The sequence below is a fragment of the Eremothecium cymbalariae genome, chromosome 2, assembly GCF_000235365.1.
Source record: "Eremothecium cymbalariae DBVPG#7215 chromosome 2, complete sequence".
NCBI lineage: Eukaryota > Fungi > Ascomycota > Saccharomycetes > Saccharomycetales > Saccharomycetaceae > Eremothecium > Eremothecium cymbalariae.
Window position 1 is genome coordinate 1,098,854 of NC_016450.1, and position 26,172 is coordinate 1,125,025.

At 41.8% G+C, this 26,172-nt stretch overlaps 10 protein-coding genes and 3 further genes across 10 annotated transcripts; 9 read left to right on the plus strand and 4 right to left on the minus strand.

Annotated features, from left to right (window-relative positions):
- Nucleotides 1–1,898: 1,898 nt before the first annotated feature.
- Ecym_2563 lies at nt 1,899–3,469 on the plus strand (the record flags this gene model as incomplete).
- Nucleotides 3,470–3,728: 259 nt separating this feature from the next.
- LGE1 (Lge1p) lies at nt 3,729–4,646 on the plus strand (the record flags this gene model as incomplete). Its single annotated transcript, XM_003645051.1, has 1 exon — nt 3,729–4,646. The coding sequence occupies one exon, from the start codon at nt 3,729–3,731 to the stop codon at nt 4,644–4,646; it is 918 nt and encodes a 305-aa protein (XP_003645099.1).
- A 233-nt stretch (nt 4,647–4,879) lies between these two features.
- Nucleotides 4,880–5,917, plus strand: IFA38 (ketoreductase; the record flags this gene model as incomplete). Its single annotated transcript, XM_003645052.1, has 1 exon — nt 4,880–5,917. One exon carries the CDS (start codon nt 4,880–4,882, stop codon nt 5,915–5,917), a length of 1,038 nt encoding a protein of 345 aa, XP_003645100.1.
- A 468-nt stretch (nt 5,918–6,385) lies between these two features.
- Nucleotides 6,386–7,273, plus strand: CDC28 (cyclin-dependent serine/threonine-protein kinase CDC28; the record flags this gene model as incomplete). Its single annotated transcript, XM_003645053.1, has 1 exon — nt 6,386–7,273. The coding sequence occupies one exon, from the start codon at nt 6,386–6,388 to the stop codon at nt 7,271–7,273; it is 888 nt and encodes a 295-aa protein (XP_003645101.1).
- Nucleotides 7,274–8,412: 1,139 nt separating this feature from the next.
- Nucleotides 8,413–9,543, plus strand: Ecym_2567 (the record flags this gene model as incomplete).
- Nucleotides 9,544–11,026: 1,483 nt separating this feature from the next.
- TOS1 (Tos1p) lies at nt 11,027–12,391 on the minus strand (the record flags this gene model as incomplete). The annotated part of the gene is made up of 1 exon (XM_003645054.1): nt 11,027–12,391. One exon carries the CDS (start codon nt 12,389–12,391, stop codon nt 11,027–11,029), a length of 1,365 nt encoding a protein of 454 aa, XP_003645102.1.
- A 1,305-nt stretch (nt 12,392–13,696) lies between these two features.
- Nucleotides 13,697–16,240, plus strand: GLN3 (nitrogen-responsive transcriptional regulator GLN3; the record flags this gene model as incomplete). The annotated part of the gene is made up of 1 exon (XM_003645055.1): nt 13,697–16,240. The coding sequence occupies one exon, from the start codon at nt 13,697–13,699 to the stop codon at nt 16,238–16,240; it is 2,544 nt and encodes an 847-aa protein (XP_003645103.1).
- Nucleotides 16,241–16,964: 724 nt separating this feature from the next.
- YEN1 (crossover junction endodeoxyribonuclease) lies at nt 16,965–19,241 on the plus strand (the record flags this gene model as incomplete). Its single annotated transcript, XM_003645056.1, has 1 exon — nt 16,965–19,241. One exon carries the CDS (start codon nt 16,965–16,967, stop codon nt 19,239–19,241), a length of 2,277 nt encoding a protein of 758 aa, XP_003645104.1.
- A 415-nt stretch (nt 19,242–19,656) lies between these two features.
- On the plus strand, nt 19,657–20,232 carry MXR1 (peptide-methionine-S-sulfoxide reductase; the record flags this gene model as incomplete). The annotated part of the gene is made up of 1 exon (XM_003645057.1): nt 19,657–20,232. The coding sequence occupies one exon, from the start codon at nt 19,657–19,659 to the stop codon at nt 20,230–20,232; it is 576 nt and encodes a 191-aa protein (XP_003645105.1).
- A 216-nt stretch (nt 20,233–20,448) lies between these two features.
- MTC3 (Mtc3p) lies at nt 20,449–20,862 on the minus strand (the record flags this gene model as incomplete). Its single annotated transcript, XM_003645058.1, has 1 exon — nt 20,449–20,862. The coding sequence occupies one exon, from the start codon at nt 20,860–20,862 to the stop codon at nt 20,449–20,451; it is 414 nt and encodes a 137-aa protein (XP_003645106.1).
- Nucleotides 20,863–21,029: 167 nt separating this feature from the next.
- Ecym_2573 lies at nt 21,030–21,390 on the plus strand (the record flags this gene model as incomplete).
- A 207-nt stretch (nt 21,391–21,597) lies between these two features.
- Nucleotides 21,598–24,135, minus strand: VID30 (glucose-induced degradation complex subunit VID30; the record flags this gene model as incomplete). The annotated part of the gene is made up of 1 exon (XM_003645059.1): nt 21,598–24,135. One exon carries the CDS (start codon nt 24,133–24,135, stop codon nt 21,598–21,600), a length of 2,538 nt encoding a protein of 845 aa, XP_003645107.1.
- A 451-nt stretch (nt 24,136–24,586) lies between these two features.
- On the minus strand, nt 24,587–25,936 carry SAH1 (adenosylhomocysteinase; the record flags this gene model as incomplete). Its single annotated transcript, XM_003645060.1, has 1 exon — nt 24,587–25,936. One exon carries the CDS (start codon nt 25,934–25,936, stop codon nt 24,587–24,589), a length of 1,350 nt encoding a protein of 449 aa, XP_003645108.1.
- Between the last annotated feature and the right edge of the window lie 236 nt (nt 25,937–26,172).

Genomic DNA, 26,172 nt, shown 5'->3' on the forward strand with positions numbered 1-26,172 from the left:
GTCTACTACGAGGTTCGTTTGTTGTCTTCCGAATGTTAAACCCTCCATCTGCACTGGAGGGAGTAGCTACGTGCAGTTTTAAAGGGGGAAAGGGGAGAGAAGGAGGGGCCGAGGACTGGGTGTTGTTTTAATTATTCCCTTACGATCACTGCCCTAACTCCGTGTAAAAACGTAAGAAGGGGCTCTTCTCTGTCTCTGGCTAGACACAAGAGAGAAGAGCCCCTGGTTTTGCTGCTTCTCCTTCTGTATATGTCGCATCATGTCTTTGATAAAACCCACCGGCGCCCTTATGGCGCTCGTATTATGATTTCTTTGTACTATTGAAGAGAGAGGTTTGCAGCACTGGGCGTGCCAGGTGCTGCCACACTCTCCCACTCCCAGTATAATACTTTCAGGAGTCTCATTATATTGGCTATATGTAACCGGCTGCTCGAACAATAAAACAGCTCTTTTTGTTTTCTCTTTTATCTACGATAAACGACATAGATACGTTGAATCTCTTGGAAGTGCGGGAACCTGCTGTGACATTACGGTTTGTAAAAAGACAATGGATGTTGCAGAATGGATGGATGGACTTCGTCCATTTGCTAGTATCTTGAGAATGATAACGCAACGAGGTGGGACGATGAGCCACGTCTTGGGGGTTGCTTTGTCTTACTAAATGCACGTTTTGGGAAAGTTATGTTTTATGGCGCGATGCGGACCATATCCCAGAAGATCGGTGCGGATTACACACAAAAGGAAGGGAGAGGAGGAGGAGGGCGGGGCAGGTAACGATGGTGGTTGTATGGATGGAAGTTCACTTGTTTCCATTGTGTTGCAGCGCGTGGATAATTTCGCAAGGCCGGTCGTTCATTCCCACCGAAGACTAGCATGCGGAGAAGGTGCCTGGCGGTGTTCTATATTCAGGAGAGTGGTATGCAAATAGGGACCAGCAAGTTTTTACGGGACTATGGTTATGGTATAGTGGTGGGAGAAGGCTACGACGGAGATGGGGCCACACAAGCCTTTTTTTGAGAGCAGGATGGTCGTCAGAGAAGATGACAAAGCTGGCAAGGCTGGCTGGTAAATATGCAATCTACGAGCAGGCAGGGCGAGCAGAGGGGGGGCAGGAGAGGACGGCAGAGGCGGCAGGGGACAAGCAAAAACAGACAAGCAGGTTGGGGTGAAGCAAAAGCTGTCAGATTCTTGGTGAGGAGGGGAAGGAAGGGGAAGGTGTGTGTATATGACGCAGGGCTACAGGTTTGCTGGTTAAAATGCAATTAGCGAAATTGATTTTTTCCAAAAGACGTCCGTTTCTTTAGCATTGAAAATTCCATCGCTATCTTTCTTCATGGCAATCTTGAGTAGCGAAGAGGAGTATGTAATATTACCGTAGACGGAGTTGTAATTGAAGTGCCGGGAAATTTTTAATTGAGTAACAGTAGATGGAGAGGGTATATCTTTTTTATGTGAAGGTAGCTTCAACAATGGCTACAGTTGCGACGTTGACTCGAGTTTTTATAGAAGACGGCTACTGCTAATACAGGAAAGAAAGTACATTGGGAAGGGGCAGAGACGGCGTGATGGTGCCTGTGTGTATTGGCAGGTTGATAGTATTTGTTTGGGATGGCGTTTCATTTTCTGATTAGTAACGAACTTATTCTAATACTACCAATTGTAATTGTAATTTGTACTTGTAGTAATTTTTTTTTTGGCAGGGGAAAAAAGGCCTTTTAAATTTATGTAATAGAATGTAGGTTGTTAGTATGACGAGTGTTTTAAAATAGACTTGGAATGAAACGGAGTTGAATAAAATAAGAGAGTATCGGACGAGGTTCATAAGCCTTTTTGTGTTTAAATTTATCATCCAATTCTCTGGAGATTTTATTCGGGTGTTGGGCAGAGTAATATCGTCAATGAGCTCTCTACTATCTTTGCAGAATCGGTCTGCTAAGCGGTCTCGAGACGGGTCAGAGCTGGTAAAGGCTTGGAGACCTCTCAAAAGAACACAGACAGGGCTGCAATTCAGGCTATTCAATCGATTCTCAGGGTCGTGTAGGAAGCGGTTGGCGCCACAGGGGGAGCACAAGGAGCTTCATTTACAGGTAAAGACGTCTTTGGATGATAAAATGGAATTTTGTGACGGAAATACGGATCTGGTGGAGCCGCGGACACCGACAAAGGCAGTTGTTACAGGCTGCCAAGCGAGAGCAGTGTCGCCGTGGACGCCTAAGGTTCCTAGGGATATCCCGCTGGTGCATGAGTTTTCGAGTCTTACGCTTCACAAGTCGTGCGGGGGGGTCGGCGGGGGGTGCTTAGGTTTAGTTTATCGGACGACGCTAACGATGGCGGTTGTGTCGTTAATGATAAAGCGGCACATGAAATCTTTGCGATCCCAGAGATCTTGGAGTTGATTGTTCGTTTTGTGGAGTTGGATCCCAGTATATCGCCAAGGACAAAGCAGCACCAGAAAGTGGCTGTACAAACGTATTACAGGGATAAGGTAGAAGCGGGTACTTCGTTGTGTTCGGCCACTAATGAATATGTATCATTATCTGCGCTTGCGCAAAGACCAAATTTATACAATTGCATTTTGGTTAACAAGCTGTGGTGTGCTGTGACCTTACGAGTTCTCAGAGAGAAGATTTACCTTTCCAGCTATTCTAAATTGCATAACTTCGTTGAGTCGGTCCCGCCAAATTGTATTCTTCATCCAGAGTTGTTATTAGTGCACAGGCTAACCAGATTGGAACAGTATGAACTGGATAGATTTCTTGAGAAAACATCAAGCGAAAATCTGCTGAGTCTGGAGCTGTACGTCTGTTCAAGGGTTCTGCCTAAACCACAGTATTTTGCACAGAGCACAAAGCTAGCCAAGTTAATCATACCGGGGAACAAGATGCTAGATGACGAATATTTAATGCAAATATGCACAATGCTCCCCAATCTGCATACTTTGGACCTCAGGGCCTGTGACAAGGTCAGTGACACCGGTATTGTGGCTGTTGCAATGAACTGTCGGAAGTTACACACAGTCAATTTGGGCAGGCATAGAAATGGCCAATTGATCACTAGTGTGTCAGTTGTGGCGCTAGCTAGACATACAAAATTAGAAGCTCTCGGTCTTGCCGGTTGTGACGTCAACGATGCGGGCATCTGGGAGCTGGCGTGTATGCGAGGGAGTAGCATCATTAGGCTGTCACTGAATAACTGTAGGTTACTTTCAAACCATTCCATACCCGCGTTGATCTCAATTAATGGCTTCCCAAATTTATCCGTGCTGGAATTGAAAAATGTACCACGCATTACCAATGTCAGGTCATTGGTCAGATATAAGCACTGGAAACTTCGCCGGGGGATGCCTATGTTATTCGGAGGCTGCGAAAGACTAACTAATCTTTTTAAACTAGAAGAGATGATACTATGTCGGAAAAATTCCGCACATATCATCCAAGACCTAACGAATTGGATAAATGGGGACGACTAACCACACACACAAAACACACACATACTGGAGTATATATGTATATATATTTTTAACAAAATAGCAGTTATAGTAGTCTTATTTTATTTCATAAGTCCGTTTTCTTATCATCCAATGGTAAAGCTGTTGGCGATGATATTAACGTAGTAGTAGTACTACTTTTTTGAAAAAAAAATATCTTTTCATTTTAAAACTGCGAGACATCTGGAAGAAGATATGCCAAAGCACCAACAATATTTTAAAAAGAACGTATCTAGATGCTATGAGCGGTTCAGATGAGATAGACAGTAGTGGTGCACAACCGCCACCGCCACCACCTCCCCCTCCTCTTTCGCACTCTTCTGCTCCTTCCTCTTCGCAAGGAGCTGGTATACAGCCATCATTCAGTGGATCTTCCCATAACCGTCATCCACAATCTCAGGGCTATTATCCTCGAAATGAGGGTTTGAATGGGACAGGCTATCGCCAGCCCTTTTCTCGTGGAAATAATATGGCTTACAGAGGTAACAGTGGTGGCAGATATCATTCCAACTATCATGGATACAACAACTATTCTGGGGGCAGCGGCGGGCAGGTTCAAAGTTACTATCAACGCGGAGGATATTATAATGGATATAATGGATCTTACCATTTGCAGCAGCAGTCGCAACATCAGCATCAATCGCACCAATCGCACCAACCATATCAAGCGCACCAACAGCATCAACCGCATTCTCAACAGCACTATCAACACTATTACCAGGATTATCATGGCTCAGCTCATCCAGCCAGCAGTTCTGGTTCCTACCCAAGATATAATCACGTTAACGCCAACAACACCACTCCAAATAGCGGAACGCCCTCAGGAACAAGATACAACAGCAACACTTCTAACCATACGACAAATGACGTTTCGCCTATTTCTCAGCAACTAGAAACAAAGAAGAAGTTTGAAGTCATCGAAAATCCCATATATTACCTAACAGAACTTGATAAGTCTACAGATGACCTAAAGAAACTTGAAGATATAAAAAAGGTCTTCCAGGAAAGTGATGAACTCGACCATAAACTAGAACAACAGAAACTTGTCATGTGGAAAGCAGAATTGGAACTAGTACTTCTGGATACACAATCCGAGAAGGACGCTTTAAATGTACAGTTGAACCAGGAAAACCTGGATGCTTTATTAATGGAAGGTTGAATGAACACTGGGACACACTTAATTATTAAACAAGACTCCTCTAATTTACATATTCGGCGTAAATATATTAAACAAGTTGTAGCTATTAATTGAAAAGGGTTATTTTCAGTCTTTTAATTTTCGGCATCAATTCCAGAATCAAAGGGAAAGAAAAAAACATTTCAACGATAATTGGTTTATCTCTCTCTTTATACACCTTTGAAGTTGCATAGCTAGCCCAGATATCCATATCAATGCATTTCCTTGAGCAACTAACCGCTGTTAGCAGCGACAGTAAGGCTTTGAACGCTCTTTTATGGGCTTTGTTAGCAACTGGTGTTGTCAAAGCCACAACTTTGTTTTTGACAGTCACATCCCTTCTTTTTGATCTACTTGTATTTCCTTCTGTGTCATACAAGAAGTATGGGCCTGAAAAGGGATCTTATGCGTTAATTACAGGTGCCTCCGATGGAATTGGTAAGGAGTTTGCTGTTCAATTGGCAGAACGTGGTTTTAATCTACTTTTGGTCTCGAGAACCCATTCCAAGTTGAAGGCCCTTCAAGAAATGATAATTGAAAAACATAAGGTGGATGTTGAAATCCTGGCACTTAATATTTCCGAAGACTCGAGTGCTAACTATGCTGCAATCAAGAGCCTCTGCGACAATGTGCCTGTCACTGTGCTGGTTAATAATGTTGGTGTATCTCACTCTATTCCAGTTCCCTTTTTGGAAACCGAGGAACAAGAATTAAGAAACATCATAGCCGTCAACAACACTGCCACTCTAATGATTACCCAAACCGTTGCCCCCCTCATTATCTCCAACACTAAAAAGTTACAATGCAGAGGTTTGATTTTGACGATGGGTTCCTTTGGTGGTTTGGCTCCTTCTCCATTGTTGGCTACTTATTCGGGCTCAAAAGCTTTCCTACAACAATGGTCCTCTGCACTTGCCGGTGAACTTTCTAAAGATAACATCGATGTCCAATTCATCATATCCTACCTCGTCACATCTGCCATGTCCAAGATTAGAAAAACAAGCCTATTGATTCCTAACCCTCAGCAGTTTGTTCGCGCTACTCTCCAAAATGTGGGAAGACGTGTAGGCTCGCAGGACAGATACGCCACCACTACCCCATACTGGTCCCATGCCCTATACCATATGTTTATCGAAAACACCGTGGGTGTCTACTCAAGGCTTGTAAACGCCATCAACTACAGAATCCACACAGATATTAGGAGGAGAGCCCTCAGAAAGGCCGCCAAACTGGCTGCTACAAAGCAGGAATAAACGCTATGTACTTTTTTCGCGTTTTAACCTTTGATATGGGCCTAATATAGATACCTACCTACCCATCTATACGTATATATCAAAACAACGACAGTACACCTGATCTATAATTAACATTTCATCCCTATATATCGAGGCTGTCCAGCATTGAGTTCAACTACATGAAAAAGAAATATCCACGAAAAGAGGGAAAACAAATAACAACATGAACAAGAAAAATTTGAAAACAAACATGCCAGATGGTAGCGAATACAAGCACTATAACCAGACAATTAGGATTCTATAGCGATTCGTCGTTTTTCCAGCATTTCTGTTACTTGATCTACCAGTCTTCTTCCTCAACTGTAACGAAACAGAAGTGATTTTTCTGTTCCCTCTGGCGCTTCAAAGAACAACCCTGATAAGTATAAAACCATCCCAATCGCATTCCCCTCCCCTCCCACAGTCCAGCTCAGAAGCATACTAAAAATGAGTGATCTCACAAACTACAAGAGATTAGAAAAGATCGGAGAAGGTACGTACGGTGTTGTATACAAGGCCGTTGATCTACGTCATGCTCAGCGGATCGTAGCGCTCAAAAAGATCAGGTTAGAAAGTGAAGATGAAGGGGTCCCAAGCACAGCCATTCGTGAGATTTCACTGTTGAAGGAACTCAAAGATGATAATATCGTCCGGCTATACGATATCGTCCATTCGGACGCCCACAAGCTTTACCTTGTGTTCGAATTCCTAGATCTTGATTTAAAACGTTATATGGAATCCGTCCCAAAGGACCAGCCGCTAGGAGACAAAATTATCAAGAAGTTCATGATGCAGCTCTGCAAAGGTATCGCATATTGCCATGCACACCGCATCATCCACAGAGACCTAAAACCTCAGAACCTATTGGTCAACAGAAACGGGAACTTAAAACTTGGAGATTTCGGTCTAGCCCGTGCCTTCGGCGTCCCCCTACGCGCTTACACCCACGAAATCGTCACCTTATGGTACCGTGCCCCCGAAGTCCTACTCGGAGGTAAGCAATACTCCACGGGTGTAGACGTCTGGTCGATCGGTTGCATCTTTGCTGAAATGTGCAACCGCAAACCGCTATTCAGCGGTGACAGCGAAATTGATCAAATCTTCAAGATCTTCCGCTTGCTGGGAACACCAAACGAATCCATCTGGCCCGATATTGTATATCTACCTGACTTCAAACCTACTTTCCCTAAATGGCAACGCAAAGACCTGGCACAAGTCGTACCCTCGCTCAACGAGAACGGAATTGATCTATTAGATAAATTAATCACATACGATCCAATCCACAGGATCAGTGCTAAAAGGGCTGTTACCCACCCATACTTTAAAGACGAGTGACTGGCCTTGCAAGAAGTATAAATGGGACCATGGACGACATATTCGTGCTGCTGCTACCGCAGCAGCAGCCCACCACCCCATCACTAATATAACCGCGCTAACAACCCACTCACTATGCACACTACATACGATTATTATTAACAACAACAATAAACTAGTCCAATTCTGATCTGATGCGATGCGATCTCCACGAAAAGGAATATATCTACCAGAAATCACCCCCACTGCACCCCGCCCCATTACCTAAGAAACCGACTCGCAACGGACCAACAAGAATCCCGAACTTTGCGCTTCCCGCCTCCCACCAAACACCACGAGTGGTGTTTGGTGGGAGGCGGGGGTTATGTATAATTGCTGTCTTGACAAAAATAAACCAGCCCATTTAACTCTCCCGAGTTCCACCCCGCTTAACCTCTAGACACCTCCTAATGCGTTTCGCCATGCTTGGCCCATGCTTCGCCATCTAGCAATCTCGCCAGCGCACACCTAGTTGTACCCTGTATAACAATATATCTCCTCACATCATTCCCCTTCAAAGTATCCAAAAAGAAAATCAGGTTATCAAAGACGGGGACGCAGCTGATGTTGATGCCTTTTTCTTGCACAAGATAAAGATAGAAGAAAAACGACAGAGACAGCAAGTGTATATACGCAGTAGTAATGCGGGAAGCGCAGTTTGAAATCTTTATGGGAATTTCGTGGTGCTTTGTATTTTCACCGTTCTTTAATTAATAAAAAGCTTTGAAGTTCATTTTTTTGGAATTTATAATGGAGAGGTTTTCTTTTTGGTTAAAGGAATTCAGAGAGTGTAATTAGTGTTAGTGGTAGAGACGAAGCGACAGGACTGAATAAAAAAGAAGTGTTATATAGAAATCAACTAAAGACACTAAACGTTTGTACTTTGGTTTCATCGAGAGCAGAGGCAGCAGACGAAGCGCACGAACGGTATAGAGTTTAGAAGGGGGGCTAAAAAAATTGTAGGTTAGTTATCCACAAGAAGGGACAGGTAGAGAGGAAAGAAGTTGGATCTTTTAGTGTTTAAGGCGGATTTTCTTTCTTTTAGCAACAGGCAGGTTTTATTATAGTTTTGGCATATTGTTGGTATTAGAAAAAAAGAACAAAAGACAGCCATAGAAGAGGGATGAGGAAGGAATTAAAATATATGATCTACTCGCATGTTGTAGTTTTGATGGTTTTGTTATATCTGACTTTTGATTTATTGACGCTTGTTATTGATGATACGTTTCAAGATGCGCTTTTAGATGTTGAGTTAAATCCTCCTGCAGACAGCGGTCAGGGAGGGGGCAGTCGTCCGGTGCAGTTGATACCTAAAATTATACACCAGACGTACAAGACGCCGGAAATTCCGGAACATTGGAAGACGGGGCAGAAGAGATGTATTGAGTTACATCCGGATTACAAGTATATTTTATGGACGGATGATATGGCGAGGGAGTTTATTGTGGAGGAGTATCCGTGGTTTTTGGATACGTTTGATGGGTACAAGTATCCTATCCAGAGGGCAGATGCCATCAGGTATTTTGTGCTATCGCATTATGGGGGGGGTATATATTGATCTAGATGATGGTTGTGAGAGGAGGTTGGACCCTTTATTGACTGTACCTGCATTTGTGCGCAAGACTTCGCCAACGGGCATTTCGAACGATGTGATGGGGTCTGTACCGAGGCATCCGTTTTTTTTGAAGTTGATTAGCTCATTGACGAAGTACGATCGGAATTGGCTTGTGCCATATATTACGATCATGTTTTCTACGGGTCCGCTCTTTGTGTCTGTTATTTGGAAGCAGTACAGGCGATGGGGGGTTCCGGAGGGTGGTAGAGTGAGGATTTTGCAGCCCGAAGACTACAAGATGAACGAATCGTCGTTTTTTGCTATTGCTCCAGGGTCCTCGTGGCATTTGGAGGACGCTCATTTTATCAAGTCTATGGGGAATCATATTTTGGCGTGCGTTGTTTTGGGGTTTGTGGTGGCTTGCATTATTATCTATTTGGAGTATTGTCTCTATTGCTGGTTGGGCTCCCCTTCGAAGGGTGGATTTGTGTCGCTTTCTAGACCATTCAGATGGTTTTCTTGGGGTTCCAAGCAAGTGACAAGTTATACCAAGCCTGTGCCATCTTCGTCTCCTACTTTGGAGCCTACTTTTGCCAACCGTTCAAGAAGGTTAAGAAAGGACTCGAACCTCCCGATTAAGGTGGTGATACCTGATCTGGAAAAGCAGGATCCCAAGTTTACTGACTTGAGCAATTGAAGCGAGGGAGAGAAATACTGCCAGTTTATGCTGCCGGCTAGTTGTTCTTGATCGAGGTTCAGTTCTACTGCACTATCACACATGGATGCACTGTACACAAGCGTGCAAGCACGGAAGCACACATGTTTTTCTTTATCCTACTCAAGTCTTAACTGCTGCAGCCCACTCCTCCTCCCATTCCCAATGATATATAAAATTGTTTTCTGGGAGTTTGTTGCGCCAACATGAATGCATATTTTAAATTAATATTTTGTACTTTTATTCTTATTTTTATTTTTAATTGTGGGTGCTGCTGTGCGTTTGGAACGAGGTATATTAGGTATATTAATACTGAAATAAGAACTAATGCACACTATTTCTACGTACCGGCCCCGTCTGTATCGTTACGTTTGTTGGCAAGAAGAGTGAGTCGTACCGGAGGTGAGAAAACAAGACCAATTAACGGTTCCCTCAGTTATCTGTCTTCGGGATCAAGATTATCACAGAATGGGGATGTTTTGTTTTTTGGTTTTCTTTTCTTCACTGAATGTTTTGCGTTCTTGTACCAGCTTTCAGAATGGGATGATAAGACAAAACAAATTGTATGATTATCGCTCTTTCTTGGCACTGATTGGGATTTGCTAAACCGTTCTACCACTGTACTATGTGGAAAGCCTCCCTATAATGAATGTTATTAATTTGAGCAATGTTTTAAAAATAGTAGGGATCTGCAACTCATCACAATTTTAGATACACCCGATTTGGTTCAATCGCTTTCCAATGTTATATAATCTTCTAAAAAGTACCTACTGTAATGATAAATACGCTCATGAATCAAGACAGGAAAAACTGTCATGATTTTTTCTTTTGATAATAATTGTAATATCTTGAGACGCGCAATGTGGAAAAGATAATCTTGACGATTCATCCTCACTACATGGCTATCGGCTGTTCTTCGTTGCCATCATTTCGTGTTCTTCAAAGCTACTCAAGAATTAATAAAACGAGTGAACGTACTGAGGGTCACAATAACTGAAGAGCAGTGGACAAGCCAAACAGATACTGAGAATGGCGTGAACAGTATGTGGCGTAAAACAATTGTATATTTAAAGTTTTAACTAGCATAAATGTAAATAAAAAGCAACAGAATCCCGTCCTTCATCCAAGATACCGAATAAGTAGACCGTAGCATTCAACAAAATGGACGACCGACCCATCTCTGTTCTTGTCTTGGATTCACGCAATTCGTAAGAATGTTCTTCTAAAAAAAAGGAAAAAAACAGCAGAGGTATTCAATTCATAAGACAATAAAAACATAAAATAGAGAAGGTAACACGTATGTCAAATGGCTGAGGGTTGTTTTGGGTGGACGGTTATCATCTATAGTACAAATAATCACTTTCTTGTTAACATAGCAACAAAAACAGGCAAGAGTGTCCGGTGCGTTGTTTCTCGGCAAAAAGGATAGGAAGAAAGTCCAAGCTAAAAACAGCTAATAAAACCTTCAACTTGAAGCCAAGACAGCCATAGAACCCTCAGTTTGCAACCAAGAAGAGACCCTCTCGGCGGAGATAGTGGAGCCGAAATCACCAGTGACCTCTAAAATGTGAACATTTTGGGTATTTTCATCGAAGATCGCAGCAGCCTTTAAAGTGGTTGAAACTGGTCTAGCAAAGTAGTCCTGAGTACCACCACCACCGGATTGACTACCGTCTTTTCCTTGGCCGTCGTGTAAGTGTGTAATCAAACTGTTGGATCCGGAAGATAGCACTTCGAACAAGTCCATCTCTCCACAACCGCTCTTCCAGCAGGAACAAGTTTCATCACCGTACTGTAGAGTTCTAGGAATCTTTGCATTCAACAACCAGATTGCTGGCATGTCCTGGTTAGGGTTGGAACCTTGGGTGTCGCTTGGCATGGAAAATTCAAAGACAAACATCTTGGAAGCGCCACCAAATCCATGGTATGCTGGAATTTTTGATCTGTAGTAACCACAGTCACCAACAGACTTATCATCGCAAGAAGCGCCAGACATGATGATGAATTCCTTGTTGGATCCAACAATAACATCACCTAGCGGGGTAGCAGACGATGCTCCGGACACACCATCCTCCGCAGCGAAGGAAATAGAATTACCAAAGCATGAAGACCAAGTACCTGAGCCTGCAACACCGCCTTGGTAGTTGAAGAATGTACAGTTATCAGTAGAACCTGGTGTGTAATATGAAACTCTCTTCCAAGCAGAACCAGACCCAGACCCAGAAGAAGGCAAAGAAGAAGCGGAAGCTACTTTGGAAGTAGAAGAAGATTCTGGGACATATGAAGAAGAAACATGTGGAGCAGCACTACTACTACTCTTGCTCTGGGATTTAACATTGCCAACAGGGGGGGATGAAGGTATCGACAACTCGCCTGCAACAGTAGGTGATGAGGAATCCTTGGCGCCATCAGCACCAACAAATATAGTTGAAGTCTTACCAACATATTTAACCTTGGCATCCCTTCTGTGTTTGTGGTGAGCATGCCCGTCATCGGCTTCCGACTCTGGCACGCTACGCTTAGCCACGGATCCCGAACCAGTAGGATAATACACACCAAACTGCAACAACTTCAAAGGACCCCTAAAGTGCACAGACAACTCCTCATTCAAAGGCGACAAACTTCCACCGAATGAAACAGATTCCTGGGTACACTGACAGGTCTCTTCGTCCATGTTCGTAACATCCATGTAAGTCCCCTTGTACCCAACATTGGCATACACAATTGCATCGGTTTTACCGCAGTAGTAGTTACCATCAATATAACTGCACTCTGCGCTCACTTGCGTAGCAGCCAACAGTGCAGTACCAATTACACCAAGCAACTTCATTTTTCAGACTCAAAAAATAAACTCAACAGATCAACAATAATAACTATATTCAAAAAATAAAAAAAAACAAAGGAATGACTAGTAGTTGGTAGATTTTTCTTCTTTTAGTTCAAGGAATGGATAGTGGTATAGAATAGTTAATACAACTGGACTGTTTATTCCTCTGATATCAACAGGCTTTTTTATTTGTTCTGAACACACTTCTGACTTCTCACTACTGCATTTTGTCCGTTCTCGAAGGGACTGCGCTTTTATACCCTGATAGACAATCAAAATCAGAAATTCAAAAAAACCAAAAACCAACTGAACCACACCAAATCCTTCTATCATCCAGCATAACAACCAACCCAACTTCTGTGACATGCTCACTCCGCCATTACCCAGCCAAAAAAGAAAGAATCACTCAGTAGGCACCGTATTCACCCATTTCCATTTCTTTACTACGCAAGACTCTACTGCCCTTGTCCTTAGAAATCTCCCTCTATCACTTCACACGCACCTCTGTTTCAGACACGTATCAATACGCCCACTTTCTTCCGCAGTTAATCTCCATCTCGAACGGACCTGCTTCGCGATTTGACACACAGTTCGAATAACCCCAGCAGCGGGGTATTGTCAAATACGCCTTTTCAGGCATCCGCAATTTCTTTTTTTGTGTTCTCTAAGAGTCTGTTCTGCCAATCGAAACAGGAAATTATTACGAATATGGATGGTGGGAAGGTGGGAAACACGTATCTATTTTTCTTGTGCGGGTTTTCCGTGAGACGTTTTAAGTTAAAAAACGTTTCCAGTGCGTAGTCCGCAGTTTTTTCCGTACATGAAACCGATGTTCTAGACACGAAAAAAAGCATGCTGGTTGCTGGTTGGGTGGAGGCACGGCTGGGGGGACCATAGGGACGGCAGGAGCAAATAGCGGTGGTTTTGGTGTCGGTCAGTGTGACGTAAATGTGGTGGGTGGGGTGCACGGTGTGTGTTAGGAGAAAAGCGGTGTTTGTATGTTCGGTGGTGGAGGTAGTCACGTGTTGTGATGGTATATATCACGTGGTGAGGGCGTGCACGTGATTTGGATCGTTGGTGATGACACATAATTTGAACGAATAAGCTCTTTTTTCTGGAAAGGGCGGAATTAAACGACTAAGATCAGTGTGAGCATTGGTAATAATACTCCTCCGAACATACAGTGGTTAAAGGCAAGGGTTTGAGCGTGAAAAAGTATCGAGACTTCAGTATACCGTGGGTTCGAACAATTCTCACATAATCTGGTTAGAGACGCTACTTTGTTGGATACGAGGGCTGGGACTCAAGATGCACGAGGCAGGGACTTCAAAGACGCATGGTGACAGCCAAACGATGAATGACGGGGCGGGTAGTAATCCATACACCGAAAAAGCAGAATTGGGATTGCTTGGAAGGCAGATAAATCAAGTGGACTCGATGTTAGAAATGCTGCCTGATGGATTAGATGGTGAGTTTTTAGATATGTGGAACAGTAAGATGATGCACAAACAGCCGCAGTTGGGCGGTATTCATGGCGAAAATGGTGGGATAGAAAATAATGAGTCAGAGAATATTGGTGTAGGTCTTACTCAGGATTATGGTGATCTTGTAGAAGAAGAACAGGAGACTCGTGGGAGTGTAGAACCGCAGGGGTTGGGGGCTGCTGGGATGGGGATACAAACACGGCCGATTGACATTGTACAGCCTGTGGGTGGTAACCATTATTCCAACTTACAGAATGGTGAGATTGATCAGTTATGGGACTTTAATGTGGACGAGTTTATGATGACTCCGAGCGAGCAATCAAGTTTGAGTGATGGAGCCACAATATCGCAGCCGAATTCTTTCACGTCTGATGCAGCAGTGGGTGACCAAGTTCATCAGCACCAGTATCAAATGAATAGCACTTGGGACCAGTTACTATTGGGGACACACGGTGGGGGGATGCAGTTTGATAATGATCTTCAGTTTCTATCGCAACCCATTTTTGGAACTAACGGTAGTGATACGGGGCAAATTTTACAAAGGGAAGGCGAACATCCCTCATCATCAAATGGCAATCCTGCGACAGACGGTGGAGTAGGTGAGATGAGCACTGCTTTTTCAAGAGTGGGCGGTTCCTCCAAACGCAGTTCAGCTCATATAAAATCGACAAATCAAACGGAAGACGGGCATATCCCTCTCTCCTCTCAAACTGTTACAAACTCTGTGCGAAAAAATCAAGTTACAAGGCAACTGTCATCTTCATCACTTACTTCTTACCGTAAAGGGGCTTCAGCTAATAATATATCAGGAACCAAAGTTCCCGCAAAGCCACAGGTCCAATGCTTTAACTGTAAGACCTATAAAACACCATTATGGAGGAGGGATCCGCAGGGTAATACGTTGTGTAATGCATGTGGCCTATTTCAAAAGCTGCATGGCACAATGAGGCCGTTGTCTTTGAAAAGTGATGTTATCAAAAAGCGAAATACCAAGAAAAGAAGTCTGAAAAAAGCAACACAAGTACCCTCGCAGGACCAGACTTCTAAATCGCTATCAAACTCTTCGCAACAATCTACTACTACGCCGAAGCAGAGTAAGGGCCTGGTTAATGAAGAAGGCAATTCTAATGCCATTTGGACTGATACACAACAAAAGATTCAGCCGGTGGAAACCCTTACAACTGTGTTACCTCAAAGACCGTCTACTGCTCCCACCAAATCGGCTGGCTATCATGATTCAAATGTTTCAATTACTGGAGTTATTAAGCAACAACAGCAATTTCATCGTAAGTCAAGTCAAGATGCAATAGCTATTTCCCCTACAGCAAATTATTCTAATAAATTAAATTCAAATAATTTGATGAATCACAACAAACGCATGTCATCTGGCGGTTTTTCAGGTTCAAGAAAATCCAGAAGAAGTAGCACTTCAAGTTCAGCTTCTAATTCTAGCAGATCATCATCTAGACAAGTCGTTCATATCCTGCCGAAGCCTTCCCCTGATGGGAGTGGCTCCCATTTGCCGCTTTCAAACTCGAACTCGACATTGAACTTCCAGCCAACTTCTAACTACTCTAGTATCAGTGCTGTCAACAGTAGCTCATCATCTCCAAGATACGTGAGTTCTCCTAGAATCTGCAGTAATAGCAATGCAAACTCCAATTCTTCTCCAATGCCCTCAAGCAGTATTTTATCAACATCAGGTGGTCGTGGGTCATCTATTGCCACAATACCACGGAGAAAATCATCTAGAGCTCTAGTTTCTCAATCGTTATCTTTTATGGCGCAATCTCTACAGCAACTCCAAAATCAGAACAACACCACTGTGTCCAATACTATGGCTTCATCATCTACATTAACATGGAATTCAGCTTGTCCTTCACCAAATGCCACAAATCCAAACAGATCGCCGCGTTTACCATCTGATTTATTTAGCAACTCACAACAATCTCATGAATTCCAGCGATCTATTTCATTAAAGTCGCATACTTCTCTTTTATCTCAACAATTACAAAAGAATTCTAATAAACTAAAACCTCAGCCTTCTGCACTCAACGGTCAAGCTGGATGGTCAAATCCCTTTCCCACTTCACATAGTGTAGGTATTACCGCTGCAGTTGGTACCACTGTACCTTCAGCCACTTCTTCCTCTTTAAAGAGGTCTAACGTGGCCGCTTCTCCAAGAAATAGTTATGCCGTCTCTCTACAGCAGCAGCGCGGTTTTCTTAGCTATGATCAGCAATTACAGAGGTCAACTTTAGTTTCACAGATGAATGATGAGACCGCTAATAGTGGTCCAAAATCTGCCACTACAAAGGAACAAGAAAATATGATGGATGACTTGGATTGGCTAAGGTTTGGTATTTAATATACCCCCCAGAACTGATGTTTCAGGGAGGACTAGAATATTTTATTAATTCGGTAGCCGTAATTAATTCCCCCGGGAAACACCGAAATACACTCTGACGCATTAATAGCGCACATTTTTATGGTTGATTTTTTTGACACTAATGCGACCCAGTATCATCTCATCCATTATGAATTAATAGCACAATTGTTGCATTTTAATCTACTTCTGTCGAATTATGAATATTTCAGGCAGTTACTTTCTTGAAATTTATTATTGGATTGCACTGGTTGCAGTTTGACATGAATCATAATAATCATAGCATAATGTTAACGCTGCTTCACTTGTAGCTAAATAGCATTCTATGGTCACATCGAATTTGTTTATTTTTATATATATTATATTCCGTCATTTTGAGTTTTTCTAATTAACTCTTAGGACTAGAAACTTTTGTTTTAATATTTAAATATTTTTGATTCCGGAGATATCTTATTAACAAAAGATCGTTTTCATCAACAAAACAGTTGATGATTTTATGTTTACTTTTTAATTTGTTTATTCTAATGGTGTTCAAGAAATAAACTGATATTCTGTATAAAAAAGTTATTTAGGGTAATATTAGAATTCGAATCCTAAGTAAATTATTCAATAGTACTTGAACAGGATCAATAACTGATATCCCAATTTCATGAGTACCATACATTAACATTGATAAAAATATATAAAAATCAATAAACTCTTTGTTATGGGAACCAGCGAGTTATGGGAGATAACAAATCAACACTGCGAAACGAAACGGCTTTTATTTGACCAATTCGTAGGTGAATATCGCAGAACTTGCGGTAGATCTCCTAGAATTGCGATTGACGCCTTCCAATGGCTTTTCGAATGTGGATTTATATGCAATTCTTCAAATAATAATGAACATGAAGGGTTACCATGCACCAATACTCAAAAGGCAACTTTAAACCTAGTGAGTAAATTGAAGTACTTTATTTCATTAGATTTGGAATTCGTGCTAGTGTTTGATGGGCCAGAGAAACCTGCTTACAAAAGAAAAATGGGAAAGAAGAAGGCTCCCTTACCTGCTCCAAATCGGGAATTCTTACACACAGCAGTACAGTGGCAAAGAACGAACGAAGTTGATTCTGCTGTAATAATGGCCATTGATATATGCGAGAACTTTAAGGTCGAAGTCATAATTGGGAAAGGTGAAGCTGAAGCTGAATGCGCTCGGCTGCAATCTGATGGAGTTGTCGATTATGTGCTAAGCAACGATTCCGATTCTCTGGTCTTTGGAGCAACGAAAGTTTTAAAGAATTTCTCAAAATATAGGCAAGATTTACCTAGTAGTGGTACAAGCCCATTGCGAAAGCGTTCTTCAGATTTCTTCGTAACGGTAGTTGACATCGACGAAACTACAAGAAGATATCCAACAATAAATCGTAAGGCTTTTATGCTTTTCACAATACTAGTTGGAGCGGATTATAACACTGGGCTTCGACATTTAGGATTGAAAAGGGCGTGGTCCATCACCCAATGGGCAAATGGTCGTTTTTCGAGCCATCTCTGGACAATATGTCCACAGCTGAAGGAGGAAAATACCGAAGGTGAATCTTTTTACGATCAGTTTAAACTAGAATTAATTGAAGAATGTCAGAAAAACGCAAAGCAGATCTTTGGGCAGAATTTACACGTTTTCACCAGGTCCAGTGACACTACAGTCTTTAATTGGCCATCGATTAATGCAATCCAAAGTTATTATGATCCGAAGGTGCATAAGATCAATTTTGGGGGACGACTTTTTACAAAGGGCAATAGTGCAATGGGAAAGTTTCAGCCCTTTTCAAACTTATACAACCTGCTTTTGGATAATCGGATTCACAATTTATTAAAGGACTTTAATACGTGGTACCACCAAGTGGTACATACCTGCGCATTGTTAAAAACGATACTGTACGACGATAATCAAGCAACTGGTAATATGAAAATAACTGAAACGAAGGTCTTAAAGTTTAACGATGAGTACAATATTCCTCTATGGAAAGTAAGATACAAGACATTTCTGCTAGATTTCAATAATTCACCAACACAAATAGAAGAAACTTCACCGACTAAAAATTCCCCTAGCCGGAGGCAGCTATGTATTCGAGAGTATCCTTATTCACAATGGCTATTAAAGAGTATGATCCCGGAAGATCACCCTTTAACTAGAGAATTTCGAGAACTAGAACAACGGGAGTCTCTTGCAAAATATTCCAGAAAACGGTCTCCGACGCGACAACGATATCACCAAGAACAAACCTTGGATAGCTTCATAAACTCACAGTGCTCTCCAATCAAACGCCGCAGGTTGCTATTGGCATCTGAATCACCCGACAACATCATTAATATCTCTGCAAGCTCTTCTGACGATTCTATAACAATTTTAGACATGAAAACCCCAGAAATTCCCAAGTTGTCACCTTTACAAAGACCGCATCCACACCAGAATCCCTTACAAGAATCGCCAACCATAAAAACAACACTTCACTACAACCATCGCCTTAGCCCCAATTCTGCCCCCGCTCAGAAGAGAGAATGCATAAACCTGCCTGAAGCTCCCCCCCACCCCCTCTCTCCGTCATCCCTAAGCAAAGAACTTGCCCTGACCAAATTGAAAGAGCCAGAACGCATCCGCGTATGGTTCACTACTTTCTTCGAATACGCCCAAGGAAACTACATGACTCAGCAAGGGATTTGGAATAGCTATATGCAGTTCCAAAAAAACACCCTACAACAAAACGATACAATTCTGAGCATCCATGACTTATCAAATATTCTAGACGGTACGATACCCCGTATGTCCATCCAGCACCATTGGCGTGGCAAATTTGACTGCGTGTTTTACGACATACGCCCCAAGAATACTGTGGTTGCTCCACACACAGCAACCGAACCTCCATGTCTTTTGCAGAACTTGTCTCCCACTCGCCGCAAGCTGACCTTTGACTACGCTACGAGTGACACGATGACTGGCTAGAAGCATGTGCCATTTTTTCCGTCGCCCTCGAGGAGGCATCTCTATTGTTAAACACGACAATCGGTGTCCCTGCGTCAAGCTGTATTACTGACTAAAATTGTCAAGAACTGATTGATTTCTGGCCAAATGACCGCATAAGGGTCCGTTGAAGGCTAGTATATTTAATGCATCGTATTGGTGCTCATTTGGAAGCCTTAGTCAAACTTATTCTTTCTGAATGGTCCTTAATGCCAATGTCTGGTGTATGGGTGTAAGTCAATCTTGTTCTTAACTGTGGCTTCTCATCCTTTGGTAATGACAACGAGGAATGGTCAAATATTTAAACTGGGGATTACAGAGGATATAAAGCTGTCGAACTAGCAAACTGTTCTTCTGGGAATACTGTTTTACCCACAAGCTCGGCAGAATTAGCATTATGACCATTAGTCAGTCATCTCACACTTCACCTGTATCAAAGACGATTAAATATAATCCCACTACGAACAAGTTACTGACAATAGCAGCGGGCTGTTTTTGGGGCACAGAACACATCTATAGGAAGGTATTTGGCAATAGACTAGAAGATACTAAAGTTGGATACGCTAATGGTCATGAAGCTTATAAAGATTTTGAGCATTCCATATCCTATGAGCGGGTATGTGGAGGTGACACGAATTTTGCAGAGGTAGTGCAACTTTCTTACAATCCCGATGTCATAACGTTACGAGAAATTGTTGACATATTCTTCCGTATGCATGATCCTACGACACTAAATGCACAAGGCTATGACGTTGGTACGCAGTATCGTAGTGCGTTGTTCTCGCATTCGGAGGAAGACAAAGATGAATTAATAAAATTAAAAAAACTGTGGCAACCCAAATGGGGACACAAAATCATCACTGAAGTTGTTGAGCTTAAAAGCTTCTATGACGCTGAGGAATATCACCAACTCTATGCTGATAAGAATCCGTCCAGCTACGTTTGCCCCACACACTACCTAAGGAATATATAGACGGTTGGTGTGCCGGTGGGTATAGCTTGGGGAAGGTTGTAATGTTTTTCTCTTATTTCTGCTGTGTCAGTGCGACGAAAACTTCCCGACAGATAAAATAATAATGTACGTTATTATTAACCTATATGTATAGCTCTGAAGATATAATATATTAAAGGAAAAAGAAGAACAAAAACATCTATGAAACCAACCAATACCTTTTTTTAAATGCAGCTCTCAGAGCACTTTGCTCCTTAATTCTTCTATCTTGTCGGACACTTTTTTGTCTGTTTTGTAGTTCAGCACCACTATGCCAAGTGCGGTGAAAAGGACCATGCTGGTTATAACTCTTAGGATAATCTCAGGGCCAGTCATCTGAACCTGTGCTAGTTTGGATCCTTGAGGGGCCCTAGGGCCCCACTCTCCATATGAAATAACATACGCAGCCTTTATTTCATCGGGGGTCAGGGTTTTCCAAGAGTCTGTCATTCTCCAATCTAGGTACTCAGTGATTTCTTCTTGTATCGAGGTTTCCTTCTGCATCCAACTGCTTGCAGTCAAGTTTTTAAAATCCGGTGGTTCATACGAAGTTGTGCTTAGTGTTCGATGGATCGAACATCTTGTGGCATTCCTTAGAGTGTATCTAATCATTATTATTTAGAGCTTGGGTTCTGCTTTGTATGATGGTAGCTTGCTAGTTTATGTATCTTTCCGTAATAGAAAAACTTTTGAGACACGTACTAAGCAGTTCTTCAGAATAAATACCAAAGGTAATATAACAAGAAGCAGGCTTTGATTATACAGAGAAAGCGATGTCCATGGAGACCTTATACGTATGTTGATCTTTTTTCGGATGCACCAGCTGAGTGAGGATTATAAACTTGCATTGTACTTTGTTAACGAGTGAAGGTATAACTAACAAGTAACATTCAGACACAATTTAGGGATTTCCCTGAATTCACAGAGATTGTTCCATTGGAAAAGCAACCTTACTATGCGGCTTCTGCTCTAGCACTTGCAATAGCTTTTATTTCTGTTGCTTTGGTCAACTCTTCAAGGGGTAAGGACTCCAGCTTTGTTAAGTCGCTAATTAGTTATACAACCTTTAGTTTAATTGGGTCTTTGCTGTTCGGTATTGCAACCATCTTTTTAACGAATTCGTTTGGGGTGTATGTTTAATGTATATAAGCATAAATTCACGCAAAACATACACATATACATACTCACATATATATATATGTAGTTTTAATTGACAGATTAATGTGTTTTACTGAGTAGCCTAAACGCAGATCTGATAATCCTGCAAAAAAAAAATATATGGACCTCTGATATTGTAGGTAAAATTTCTAAAAACTAGGAATTGTCAAAATTATATGCGACACAACACTATAATGTCAACAAGTCTTCGTCGATATTTACTAGCTTATAATACCTCCGCTCTGGGTCTGTGCCTAGGCTATTCTGTTGTTGCCCATACTCCATCAACGTGTTAACCATAGCCCTGGTGTAGCTAATCATATTCTCCAAAGAGGATTCACTCTTCATTTTCAAAAACTCCAATATAGTGGAGTTTACCAATTGAAATAGCCGATCTTCTAGGTAAGATGGGGTTAAATATATCGCTAAATCTTTAGTGCATTCGACAAGCGGATTGTCGTATGCCATAAGTGCCGATATCTCAGTGAAATGAGCTTTGAATCGATCCCTTAGGTCTTGTGGAATACGGTCGTTGTAAATGAACTCATTAGATATTTCTAAACCCTTCTGTAAAACCAAATCAATACTGTTTTGATTCAGATTCAGAATTGCCAGTAAATATTCTGCAACCTTAAATTCAAACGCCAAATCGATGTGCGTGGTAAGGAGTCCTGGAAATTTCGTATCAATATATTTGATGCAATGCAAAAAGTCTCCCTTCTTGATTAAGGTTCTGATATCCTGACGTGTTTTCAAGTTTTCTTCCTCTCTTTTAATCTGTCTTTCATGGTGCCTGATAACCATTCTGGTGCGCTCCTCACTGTTGTTCGGAATGCAATCCTTTTGCAAATCCTTCAAAAACCCTTTAGCAACATCAATTAATCCTTTATGTATCAAATAATCATTAATCATTGTGTTTAACGTGCAAGGTATAGAGTCGTCAGCATTGCTTATTGTATTTAATCTTTCTTTCTCAGGCTTATATAGCTTATCACCACTAAACCGCGTATCTCTGGACAATAAAAAACCGTCCTTCAGTTGAATTGAATCATCATCGTCAAAATTGCTCGACAATTCGTCGTCTGAACTGTTTTCCGTGTTCTGAACAATTCCAGCAGAATCTGGCATATGTACGTCTTCATCTTCGTTGCTGGAAGGGTCATCATCGCCATCTTTTCTAAACTCAAATCCACTTTTATCCGTACCTGCAACCGATTTAAATATATGATAATATGCTTTGTTCTTCCAATGATTTTGATATCCGGAGATATCAAATAAAAATTCTTCATACAATCCAAAATTGGTTCTTATTGAATTTGCAGGCTTTAAGGATACAAAAGGGACCAAATCCAAATGTGAAACGTCCTTAAACGCTGTGCCCAAATGAATACCGTTCTTAGTGAAAAATATTGTCCCATCGACATAGTTTACGCCACAGCCAATAACATCATCACGACCAAATGGTTTCGAGTATGATTTGAATAATGTACCATCATTTATGTACCCATCCGAACCATTATATGCATAAACATCCTTACCTGCACCACTTTGTTGTGAAGTTGGCCTAGAACCATCAAAAGTACCTCTGAGGATATTAGATGTTTGCTGTCTATTCAGGGCAGAGAGCTCTCCTGGATCTCTTGACGGCGGATCGCTGGTATTTCCTTCTACAGAAGTTGTCGCTACTTTTGACCAATCCTTAAAACCGATGTTTATGTTGCATGTTTGTCCAGATTGAGAGCTTGTTACTGATAGGACTCTGATTTCAAAATAGAAGATCGCTAACTTCTTGTGGCTCACGTATGTATTAGCCCAGGTTGAAGCCCAATGCTGCTTTTGATTACTCAGGGAAGTCCTCAGCCGGTTATTTACGATAGGACTGTTGTCATAACCGGAGTAAACTTGCCAATTCGGGTTGGGCCTAACGTTTGAAAAACCGTCCGCAGAAACCAGAACAGAGCTATTGGATGGTGTGACCCATTTATGGGGCAAAGGATAGTTAAGAGAACTGTAGATTTCACCTGAAACTGGATTCGGTTTAGGCTTTAACTTATGCTTCGATTCAGTAACCGCAGGATAGAATGTATCAACTTCGTTTTCACCGCGTAAATCCGCTCCCGCCTCTGGTTCAGGCGACTGTACCTGACTACCGCCCAGTGCAGACTCTTCGCTATCAGAAGGTAATGTATCCGAAGACTGTGCATAATCTTCACCGTCTTCCTCGCCATCTTCATCACCATCTTCCTCCTCTTCAGGTCCTACTTCATGGGTGTCAAATTCCATAGCTATATCATCATCCCCATTTACACCGTGTTGCTGTCTTTGAATCCTGTCCACACTACCATCCGAAGAATCCTTGGGTTTCCTTCCTCTTTCGGAGGGAAGCCGCTCCGCCTGTGTTGTATAGAAATACTTGTAAACCTGTATCAAATACTCATCTGTTGCAGAATCATAAGGAATTATCCCAAGCACCCCCAATTGTGACAACTTTTCCCAAATTGCTTTCCTTGTAGCATAAGTTAACCTTGATGACCTCTTATAACAATCCAATCCAAAGTTAACTCCATCTTTGGGAGCAATATATCTTTTTACTTTTAGCTTGTTGAACAACTTCCTATGTTGGTGGTATAATTTCCATAGATCGTGTGATATTGGTTGTTCTAATAAGTATTGAGGAAATAAGGCTTTGATATACTGGCAGTCTACTTCGTTCATAAAAGTCGACATTATTTGCTACAATCCAAAGAATACCCCGTTCTAGCTCGCCTCTTACTATATCAACTTCTTGTGTCAGTTAATAACGGCTGAGTGGAACTTGGTAGATTACCTCCCTTAAGAATACGTCTTAAATAGGACTTAACTTCTCAGCACATTTAAAAGTTACCCGGAGGTAATATACACAATGAACATAATGGGAAGCGTTGAGATGGGCGAATTGATACGGTCCAGAGACTAAAGTTACACTGTTGAAGGATTCATTATAATGACTAGTACAATACTTAAATATATACAGTCAGGATATCAATATTTTACACTAATAATCGTTTCCGGAGTCTATATTAGATGTGCAAATTTCAAAAATCACAAGATCAAACCGTAGCAGCAATAGCAGTTGAGTGCAATTGTACTAACTTGGAATATCTTTTTGGTCATAAAAAAAGCAGTCACGATTGGTCGCTCAATATCTGTAGTGATCAGCCTTGAAAGGACCTTCTTGAGAGATGCCCAAATACTCTGATTGTACGTCAGTCAACTTGGTCATCTTAACGCCCAACTTATCCAAATGGAACTTAGCGACAGCCTCGTCCAAAATCTTTGGCAAAACATGGACACCAACTGTGAAAGAACCAGTTTTTTGGAATTCAATGTATTTTTCTCTGAATTCCTTGTCATCAGCCTTGAACAAAGCGATTTGAGCCAAAACCTGGTTTGAGAAAGAGCAGGACATAACAAAGGAAGAGTGACCAGTGGCACAGCCCAAGTTAACCAATCTACCATCAGCCAACAAGATGATGTGTCTGCCAGAAGCCATCAAGTAACGGTCGACTTGTGGCTTGATGTTGACAACTTCCACAGCATTGGCCTTCAACCAAGCAACGTCGATTTCGATGTCAAAGTGACCAATGTTGCAGACAATGGCATCCTCTGGCATGCTGGAGAAATGCTCACCACGGATAATGTCTCTGCAACCAGTGGTAGTAACAAAGATTTGACCAAAGTGGGCACATTCTTCCATGGTAGAAACTTGGTAACCCTCCATAGCAGCTTGTAAGGCGTTAATTGGGTCAATTTCGGTAACAATAACACGGGCACCCATGCCTCTTAGGGCAGCAGCACATCCCTTACCGACATCACCGTAACCTGCAACAACAGCAGTCTTACCAGCAATCATAACATCGGTGGCTCTCTTGATACCATCAATTAAAGATTCTCTGCAACCGTAAAGATTGTCAAACTTGGACTTGGTAACAGAGTCGTTGACGTTGATAGCTGGAACCTTCAACTTACCGTCCTTCAACATTTTGTACAAGTGGTGGACACCAGTAGTGGTCTCCTCAGACAAACCAAAACAGTCATCTAACATCTCTGGGTATTTTTCGTGAACCAAAGAAGTTAAATCCCCACCGTCATCCAAAATCAAGTTCAACTTCTTGCCATCCTTGAATGCAAACAATTGTTGTTCAATACACCATAGATATTCCTCCTCAGTCTCACCCTTCCATGCAAACACTGGAACACCAGCGGCAGCAATGGCTGCGGCAGCATGGTCTTGCGTCGAGAAAATGTTGCAAGAAGTCCATGTAACTTCAGCACCCAAAGCAACCAAAGTTTCAATCAATACTGCAGTTTGAATAGTCATGTGCAAACATCCTGCAATTCTGGCACCCTTCAATGGCTGAGCCTCACCATAAGCCTTTCTAATGGCCATCAAACCTGGCATTTCATGTTCGGATATTTCAATTTCCTTCCTACCGAAAGCTGCCAAAGAGACATCGGCGACCTTGTAATTGTGAGCTGGAGCAGACATTGTTAAAAAGTGAGATGTGTGATTACTGCCTAAGAAGACCTGAGAAACCTGACACTAACAGACCTGACAAAAAAAGGACGTAAGGAACTTCCTTTAATTGTTATTGCACTTTAAATAATCTTTTAAATTCATGACTTGAAAAATTTTCCCATGTGATTCGTTAGGCATGATGTGTAATTTAACATATCTAGATGGATTCTGTCATCTAAATGGTTACAGTAGTAGTAGAATGCCAA